This window comes from Scomber japonicus, chromosome 1 (assembly GCF_027409825.1).
Source record: "Scomber japonicus isolate fScoJap1 chromosome 1, fScoJap1.pri, whole genome shotgun sequence".
Lineage (NCBI taxonomy): Eukaryota > Metazoa > Chordata > Actinopteri > Scombriformes > Scombridae > Scomber > Scomber japonicus.
Window position 1 is genome coordinate 4,801,306 of NC_070578.1, and position 10,383 is coordinate 4,811,688.

At 37.6% G+C, this 10,383-nt stretch overlaps 1 protein-coding gene across 2 annotated transcripts; it reads right to left on the bottom strand.

Moving 5' to 3' along the window:
• Positions 1-3,186: 3,186 nt before the first annotated feature.
• On the bottom strand, positions 3,187-7,817 carry rwdd3 (RWD domain containing 3). 2 transcript variants are annotated; one of them, XM_053319270.1, is made up of 5 exons: positions 7,649-7,817; positions 6,101-6,333; positions 5,731-5,952; positions 4,042-4,160; positions 3,187-3,962 (listed from the first exon to the last, which is right to left on the bottom strand). In XM_053319270.1, exons 1-5 carry the CDS (start codon positions 7,731-7,733, stop codon positions 3,848-3,850), a joined length of 774 nt encoding a protein of 257 aa, XP_053175245.1. In that variant the 5' UTR covers positions 7,734-7,817; the 3' UTR covers positions 3,187-3,847. The 2 variants fall into 2 exon arrangements, with proteins under 2 accessions (XP_053175245.1, XP_053175253.1); XM_053319278.1 differs by having other exon boundaries at positions 3,807-3,962; positions 4,052-4,160.
• Positions 7,818-10,383: the final 2,566 nt, after the last annotated feature.

Below are 10,383 nucleotides of genomic sequence, written 5' to 3' on the forward strand. Positions count from 1 at the left end.
CCGATAACATTGCTTAATGTTGACGATTAAATACTCTCACTAATTTTCGCCAGGTGCTTAAGAAAAGGTTTGAGTGAAATTATAAATTAAACTCAAACTGGCTTCATGACTAATCGTCACATAAGCTGCAACATCACGTTTATTCTTGATTTAATAGCTTACTCTGAATATGTTGATTCAGACGCCTTAATTTTATTCTTAGACTTCTATAAAGCTTTCAACAGTGTAGAGTATATATGAATATGAAATGTTTGTTTCCTATATCAGAATGCTTTATAAAGATATCAGTAGCTGTGTCATGTTATTCACAAATACGACAAAAAGATTTTCAGTTTATAGGTCGGTCCGGCAAGGATGTCCCTGCTCGCCATTTCGCTTTCTTATAGTTGTTGAATTGCTTTCAATACAGATTCGACAGAGCAATGCCCTTCAAGGTTTAAGAATATTTGATAGAGAGATTAGGATAACTCAGCTAGCAGATGATAGTCTTATTTGTGAAAAATAAACAACAAATAGAGACAGCACTTAAAGTCCGTGTAAAGTAAGAATAAATGTGTTCTGAGTTTGACATACCACAGAAAAGTGTGTTGTTAACCACCCTGCCAAATTTAAATGATTAAAAAAATCGCCAAATATAAGAAATTAGGCTTCAAAATTGTGTAAAAATCTGCCTCTTTCTCTGCTACCAAATGCTGTGGCAGTGCCCGCCGAGTCTGCTGAAACCCCGCCCCCTACCAAGTGTCACCTGTTAATCAAAGTCACCACCTCTACCAGAAACATGGACGCTACGTCTGAGAGCTTTCTGCTGCTAACTCGGCGGACTGTAGACTGTAGTAGTAGTAGTGTGCACTGAATGTATTTATACTTCTACCAGAGCTGGTGACTCGGACTTGCAACTCGTACTCGAGTCGCACTTAAGTCGCACTACACATTGACTTCAGACTCGACTCGGACCCGACCTCAAAAGACTTCAGACTTGACTCGGACTCGAGGCTGGAGACTCGCAAATTACCATTATTTTCATGTTATCATTTATATTCTCATTATTTATTATCTGTCATTCGGCTTCTCTGTTTGTATTTGGGAAGTGATCTCTGGCTGTGACTGAGGCTGACAGTAAACACCAACATCACGCATGCGTCGTGTGTACGCGCGCATTTCGAGCAGAGCCCGTCTACTACTGTATACTGTATTAGAAACTCTCTGATTTCAAGACAATGGCGAGTGAAAGAAGCCCAACAGGAGTCCCTTGGATCGTTACATTTGGCTACAATGCCTTCACGCAGTCAGCCAACAAACGGACAGCAGTGTGCATAGTGTGCAACAAGAAGATTCAAGATTTTGGTTCAACCACTTCAAACTTCATCCGGCATCTGAAAACGCACCCAGACCGGTCAGTCACTTGCTAATGTGAAAGACGTTAAAATTAGCAATTAGCTCTCAAACGAATATTAACGTTACATTCTTGCTGCTGGCCATATGATGTGACAGGCTGAGTTAACATTTCGTAACGGTGTGCCAGAAGATTATTCTGTGACATTGTCTTAAGTTAAGTTACAGTACAGTCACCCAGTGGCGTTTTATGTGTAAATAAGTGGAGCACCTACACATTTAATGCTTTATAAGAGTCATACCCAAGCAGCCTATTCTAGATATCAAGAAGGATATTTGTCACATATCGAGAGAGGGAGAGAGAAAGAGAAAGAGAGAGAGGGGAGGGAGGGAGGGAGAGAGAGAGAGAGAGAGAGAGAGAGAGAGAGGAGTCATAATGTAATAACCATAACGGTTATTTCTTTTATTGTATTTTACAGCATTGTTAAAAAAAAACTCTTGTTAAAGAAAAATACAGTTATGAAATTGAAACAATCCTTTGTATTTTTTCCACATCACATTGCAGTAGATTCTAGTGAAACAATCATCAATACTTTCTTATGTAGAGGATTTTACAGAGCTTATAGAATTTGAATTTGATTTAGTGTTTGCGAGAGACTTGAAACTTGACTTGGACTCTTAACCAGAGACTTGAGACTTGACTTGGACTTGACCTTCAAAGACTTGAGACTTGACCTTCAAAGACTTGAGACTTGACTCGGACTCTCACTCAAAGACTTGAGACTTGACTTGGACTTGCAAAAAATGACTTGTGAACACCTCTGACTTCTACTGATTTTCAGACCCGCCCACTAAATCCTGAACACAGAAATCTTGAAACACAGTTTGTGAAGCCTAGCTCCACAATTCAAATCTAAATTGTTGAAATGTTTTTACACCTTTTTTAGAAAATACATTTATGACCTATTGAATGTGTTTAGAAGAAAATGTCTGAATTCACTTTACACGGTCTTTAAGATGATAAATACCTTTTCTGATGCATCAGGTCTAAAACTTAATTTAACAAAATGTGAAATATTATGTCTTTGCAACACAAAGGAAACCCTAATATATAAGAAACCAGTTAAAGAAAGTGTTAAATATCTTGGAATTCACTAAAACTCTTAATGAACGCCAAATAAAAAACTTAAGACAAAATACAAAAAACTGTTTTAATACTTGGCTTCAAAGAGATTTGTCTCTGTTAGGAAGAGTTCTTCTAAGTAAAGCAGATGCTATTTCTAGATTTGTTTATCTGACTCTCTCTTTTGGTTCAACCTTAATTAACTTTGTCTGGAAAAACAAATGGATAATAGAATATCTAAAAAAGCCAGATTCCTTTTGGTACTTTATACCACAAAATATTTTTGAGAAAATCTGGAGACTACATTTTCTTCTGAGTTGTGATTATGATGTTTCAAAGCTACCACTAAAACTATCTAAATTCCATCAACAAGTTCTTTCAGCAGTGAAGCTATGCTTTGTCCACAACTTTTCTCCGCACAAAACTATTATCTGGAACAATGAGTTCATAACTAGAAAAAATAAATCACTATACCTGAAGCACTGGATTGACAGGGAAATAATTTTCCTTGCAGATTTACAAAATGATGAAGGTGTAATTTTTAGTTATGAAGAATTTCTCAGATCCAAAATCTTTCCTGTTACCTATAAAGAATATCAAATGGTGATAAACGCTATTCCTAGTGGAATTCTCCTATTGATGAAATGACATTTTGAGAGACCAGAGACGAAGAAAGTTGATTTCACCCTTTTCATTAATGGTATAAACATTATGAGTCGACAATGTAACAATAAGCATATTAGGAATAATTTTTACAGGAAAAGAAAAATCACGCCTAGAGGAAAATTTGTATGGACCTCCTTTTTCTCTTATATTAATTGGAAAACAACATGGCTCCTTCCACACAAATTTGGTACCAATAAAATCAAAGAGCGATAGATAGATGTGGAAACAGCAGAAACATTGTAGAACCTCATATACAATAAAAGAACAGCATTAACAATGCAGGAACACACATAAAATTAGGGTTCCCAGCACACCCAACTCATGTAACTGGATCATCATCACTAACCCAATCATGGTTTCAACTTTCCACTCATTTTGCCTTTATTATTCAAGATAACTTCATCCAGGACTGACAACACTGCCTTCAAAGATCCAAATTAGCTGGATGAGAGTTAAAAGGATTATTTTAATGAGTTATTGTGAATAACAATGTGCTCTTATTTCATTTTCCTCCCAGCATGCACTAGGGCAACACTGATGCTGTCTGTTATGAAATCAATTCTTCAGTTTTCAGAGATCAGATTTCCTCTGTGTGTTGTTGAGTCGATACTGCAGCAGTGCTCATGCTCTCCTCTTTAAATCACAATCGCACTTTTGGTTTTGAGAGTCTGGATATTCCTCAACGATGTCTCAGTTTAAGTTCCGTCACCATGGTAACGTGTGCCGTCAGTCACTTAACGACGGCTGTATCTGCTGGTAAAGCTCTGTCATGTTGAATTCCTGGAAGGCAGCGGTGAGCTCTGGTAACGACTGGTAGCTCTTCACTATAAAACCCTGCAGACTGACAGACACACATACAGAGTCGTCACATTACATATGTCTGACTCACTGCTAGCATCTGTGTTGTGTCTGATCCATACCTGTGCTCACAGGAGGAAGGCGAGGGGGTTTCAATGAGAACCTTCATCATCCTCTCTTTGCATTTCTTGCCTGAAGAATCAACGTCCACCTTCACCGTCTTCAAAAGACGACAGAACTCCTAAAGATACAGCAGAAAGAAAATGCACAACATTATAGGGACTATTTTCATTAAACTGATCAAACTGTCAATTAGCTGTTTGATTTATATAATGTCAGAAAAATGTTGATCACATTTTCCCAAAGCTTAAGATGCAACCTAAAGTGTCTTGTCTCAAAACATTGACTAACCAACTAGCATCAGTTTATTGCAATCTGCAACATCACCACTAGATGTCACTAAATCCTACACACTGGTCCTTTAATAGACAAACCATTGCAGCTCTTCATCGTTCATTAACTCTAATATGTGCTGAATATACACATAATACAGCTGTGTTTTAGTACTGAGGTCCCTCCAGATGTAGATTTTAACCCAAAATTGATCACCCCAGATTAATTAAAGACTGAATTTCCCCCAATTCCACAGACAGTTTCGTGGACAGACACTATTCCTAATTCAATTCAATTTTCTCAGGTCAGAAGTTTTGGTCAGCTGTCTTGCAGTTTGACCAGTTCCTTGATGTAATTTGTCACATGGCTTCTGCCAAAATACCTGTCTAAAGACTATAGACTGTACTCAACTTGATTCAATATTACTGGAGCAGAAATAAAACATCTTCTAGCCAGCTGCTGCTCTGTATTTTCTTGTTTCCCTTCTTGCTTTCACTTCAAAGTAAAATTGCACAAGGTCACACGCTCTTTCTCTTTTTTGTCAGTGTTGTTGAGGATCTTGTGGGAATTAAACTTTGTTGGAATTGTCATTGAACAAAATCAGCTGATGTTTAGTTTTCAGCACCCACACTGTGACTGGTTGATCAAACATAAAGTAGATATAGAAGTGGTGGGTTAGGCTGTGCAGACAGTAGTGTGAGTTAACACAACACTCAAGGTTCATAAAACCCTACAGTATCTGCTCATCTTTAACTCTGCAGCCTAATGTTACTGCAGTGAAAAATATACTGTGAAGGTTCTCAGAACATTGACGATGTAATCTAAACAAGCTGTTTGGATTTAATGCAGTGCTCTATTATTTCATATATATCAAAATCTATTGTTTAATATTGTGTGCTCTTTATTTGTGCCACCAAATGATTACTTTTGTGTGAAAGTTATAACTCAAACTTATCTTTTTTACTCTTTACACGACTACTTCAAGAACCTGGAGGATTTTTATGTATTTTTTCTTTTCTTTTTTTTCTGTTTTTTTTTTCTTTTTTTGTAATTGAATCCTCTACGTATCTATAAACAAGACTGTCACCTTTGAGTTCAAACAGAAACACTTCAGCCTTCAGATGAAGTCAGAAAACACATCATAGGAAACTTTCAGCCTCTGTTTTCTACATTGTGACACCAGCTGCATTACTTTACACAAGAGGAAGGGGGAGTTGTCCTCCCAGTTTATAGGAAATGTCATCAAATATGAACCCTACCACCTGAGCCAATCCACTCCATCATGGTCTCATTGGATCACAAAAACGCAATTATGATGTGTTTACAGTATGTGTCAGTACATGTACAGTATGTTTTCCAATGCATACATCTATAAGACACAGACACACAGTATAGTCAGTATCAGTGTGGGTTGGTACCTTGATGCTGGCTCTGGCTCCCTGCAGGATGACCAGTATACTCCATCCCAGTAATAACCTCCCAGTCAGTTGCAGCTGCTGGCTCCAGCGCTCCAGCAGAGCGACGTAACGATTTCGAGATCGGATGTGGTCTAACGACAGCACTGCAGTCCACTCCTCCTCTTTATTGCTCTCTTTGACCTCATCCTCACCTCCTCTGCAGTCGTCCATCACCTCCACATCCTGCACACACAACAGCACACATATGGTACATCATCATTTTTTTTTTTGGGGGGGGGGGGGGGGGGGTGGAACGTTCCTTTAATGTGGAATAAGTTAGAAGCTAAATTCTCAGGTGTTCTATGGTAAAGTTACGGAGTCAGCTGTTTACCTGTGCCCACTCCACCAGCTGATGAAGCATCGGTTCTGGCGGTAAGGCCGCAGCTTTATCCAGGAGCTTCTGCTTGATATTGTGACACTGACTTCTGGACAGAGCGGTGGAAGAGACGGAGACGTCGGGGGGACAGGAAGGGTAATGTGGGTGCAAATGGAACACCAGACTCACATCCAGCCTTCTCTCTCCTCCAACAGTGCTGTTGATCTGGACCACGAGGCCATCCGGAGCTATAGACAGCACATAGAGAAACAGACAGTCAGGTATATGTACATGTCATGAACATTACAGATTCAACTGATTATGTTTTTATTTTGGAATTGAATAGAAGTTAATGACAGCTGCCACAGTTCACTTTGAAATAACTGCATTTGCATGATTATGAGCATTAAATATTGTTTTATGTTTTTCTTCTTGTTCTTTCAGTTGGATATTTTAGCTTCATTGTGCAGAATGATGTGTGCATAAAGCACTCCTGGCTGACTCTGACGGTTCACACGTTTATTTTGGTCATTTCCTTGTTCCTTTTTTTGTAACACTGTGAATGCACCGTTTTGAACAGAAACATATTGTGCATGCAGACACATGGCAATACCTTTCCTTTGTTTGACTTCTTTCTCACACTTTACGGTACATTTTACAGGCTTTGAACAGCGCATTAACCTTTCAAAATAAGAGCGTTTACCTTAATACATAATTTATGGCCATAACGTGAAAATTAGTCAACATAAACTATAGTATAGTGTGTGTATATTTCGCTGCATTAAAGGTCATTTACAGTGTATGTGTCTTCTGGTAAAGGAAGAACGTCTGCCCTGTGCTCACCTAAAATGTGAAGTTTAGCTTACTTTGTGAAATCACAACTAGCCAATCATTGTCCAGCATGCGACTTACAGAACTGTGATGAGGAAACATGAAGCCTCTAGTGCACGAACATTATTATATTTAGAATATGTTTATAGATTCTGGATTTTTAATGAGAGGAGGAGCTGATGTTTTATGTGCAAAAAACATGTTTAAAAAAAGAAAGAAAAGAAATTCAAAGTGCTTCATATCCTCTAAATCTTAAAACATTTAATCTGTTAATACAGAAGAAAATACTGTTCATGTCAAGAGTTTAAACTGATGTAAGAGGTCTCCTACTTCACTGTAAAGTCCATTTTCAGTATTTTTGTACTGGAGGCTTCAAGCTTCCACATCACAGTCGTGTTAGTTGTATATGATATTGGACCAGTGTTGGCTTCCAAAATATGTGTCATGTGATCATGTGACAAATAATGCTCACGTGTACATGTGTCAGAGTCAGATTTAAGGACAGCACAGAGAAAGTTTCCTCCTCCAGTAGATGAATGTGAAAACAAACATGTGTCATTCTGCACAGTAGGCTCAAACATTCCAACTGAAGGAAGTAAAAGGAAAACTTTAAATATCGAGACAGATGGATGTATAAGTTAAGCATCTCCAAAACCTCACATCTCCAAACATTAGTAGCGTCAGTTTTACATGCTTATTGCTGTTTTTCCACCAGTGTCGTGAGCGTCTCACCAGACTGCTGCAGCAGCAGGAACTCTCCCTCTGCGCAGTAAATGGACGATAAAGCTGAAACTTCCTCTAAAACAGCTTCGGACATTATTTATAAACCAGTCATGTCTTTGTTTTAATCCATGTTTCACTGAATTCACTGGATATAATGTTGTTACACGTCCGGACGTTGGTTTCGTTCGGGTAGTTTTGCTGCTGAGTTCTTTAGTTCCGCTACTCAAAGTTCCGCCTCTACAGGGACCAGGAAGATGTGACGTTCAATGTCTGTTACAACTCCAGGGAATTCTGCAATCATTCCTCCTGTTTATACTGACTATTAATAATCTTTAATGTTGTCATACATATTTCTTAAAGGTGCAGCGTTTAGAATTTAATGGAACGGACTTTGCAGAAAATGCAATATCACATTCATAAGTATGTTTTAATTAGTGTATAATCACCTGTAAATAAGAATCATTATGTATTTAATACCTTTATTTCTAATTGTTTATATGTTTAGACCTCCCTTATCTCTCATACTGATTCTTCCTCTTTCTTTTCTCATTTTCCAGTAAATAACTTTAACTGTTCTTTTTGCGAATTGCCAAACAAATAAAGTTTGACTGCTTGCTTGCTCGTGTCTCTGCGACATTAACACACACACATTTAAAAGTGTTAAAACTTCATGCCCTAATGGTTAAGGTGCACACCACATTACCATCACAGTCTGATCCTGGCGGGGGTTGGGGGTGGGGGGGGGGGCAGTCCCTTGTGTGTCCTGTCTCTACACTGTCTGTCAAATAAATGCAAATAGTTCATCTTTAAAAAAAAAACCTCATAACATAATATAAATGATATTTTTTGACTGTTATAACTGATCTTGTTTGCATTTGGAGGTGTTCCCAACGTTCATCATGGTGTTCTATTAATAGCTAGATAAAGGGAGATTAGAGAACACTGATGTCGGGCCTAAAATAAAAATGTGGTTTAGATCTCATTAAAACTCCTTTGCATAAGAGACATGCACAAGTCAAATACAAAGAGGAGTATCACTTCTTGGTCTACAGATGAATACCCACTCTGCTTAATATTTTATCACCTTTATTATAGCTGTTATTGTTACCAGTCAATCCTTAAGTAACTGTTGTACTATGTGTATTTGTGGTTTTCGCATTAACACCATGTGACTCTTTCACTTCCTTGTGTTGTCCATGCAATATTGACACCAGAAACAATTTGCTCCAGCTTATCTGCAAGCTCACTGAAGTGAACTGAATTGAAAAAATGAACATCTGTATGATCATGAGAGCAAAAAGCAAGTTTCTCTTCTGAACTTGTGAGGCAAAAACAGTTTGCGAGTGTTGCCTCTTTGCTTTAAGTGTTGAGAAACGCTCAAAAATAGCTCAGCTACAGTGCACATATGTCCGTGCATGCTCTAAAATCATGACTTGCTTACAGACTAATTATATATTGAGCTGGTTTAGCAATGTGTCAAAGAGAGAATGCACGTACATAAAGATAGCTGGTGAAGGAAGCTATACTGATCTGCTGATAAGTCCTTTTGCAGGATGACAACATAAAGCTGCTCATTGGCTGCTCACTCAACAACACAGCGGTAAATGATGTCAGATGGCTTGTTTGATCATATCAGGAGCCTCTTTTACTCCATTGAAAATGGCTTCTCTGACAGTTTATGACCCAAAATAAGGACAAAGAGTCCTTGTGATTGGCTGTGGGGAAAGGTGTACCTACAATTTACTGCATCTTTACTTTCAGGATAATGTCATTTATGTTACAACATCAGTTGAAGTTAGATTTAGGATACATACAAGACTTTTAATGGTTAAATACAGGAAAATAAAAATGCTACCTCAAGATTTGTTTTGCACTATAACTTGCATATTGCATTTATTTTACACAACTTGTAAAAACATGTGAGTAGCCTATGTATGTATGTAACTGTGAATTCCTTGCATATTTTCATTTTGAATATCTTTGCTAGTGCTACTTTTTTTTGTTTTTAATATTTGTAATAAATATTGTGTGTGTAGTGTGGAGGGGGGAAACAGTCAAATGTCATTGTACAATCCTGCATTGTTTTATGATAATTCAAATGAATGTTGACTTGATCTGCAGTGAAGATGCTTTCTGTAGTTTTGGACACAAACAGGAATTCTGTCACTGAAACATCTGCAGAGATTATGGAATATTTACTGATTTTGTTATTATTGTTACCTGTTAGGTAATTTTAGTTTAGTTTAACTTAATTTTTAAAATATCTGCTTCAATGTTGTAACTTGCTTAAATCCTCTGCTACCTCTTTGTTGTTTTGTGAAGCAGTTGTATGATAAGGTGTGTATATAAGTGCTAAATAAATCAAGTTTACTATTATGACATTATAAACTGGGGCTTGATACATTCATCATGCAGGATATTAAATTTGTCTCGCTGACTGATTCATAATCATTGTTAAGATTTCTGTTTGTTTTGTTGTTAATGTACTCTGAGATTGGTCACTACTGCACACAAGGTTACATTAGTACCCTCAGGGGCCCCTGGACACTGAAGCTCATGTCCCCCAAACAACCCCAATAAACCTTTGAGAAATTCAAGTTTAATACATAAATTCAACTTTTGGCAATGGAGGAGAGATGCTGTGCTGATGCCATTTTCCCTTTTGAGATACAATCCTTAACAGTGTGGTAAATCTGTTTTATCTTAAATAAATTAGAAGAAATAAACACATGAACCTGCATTTC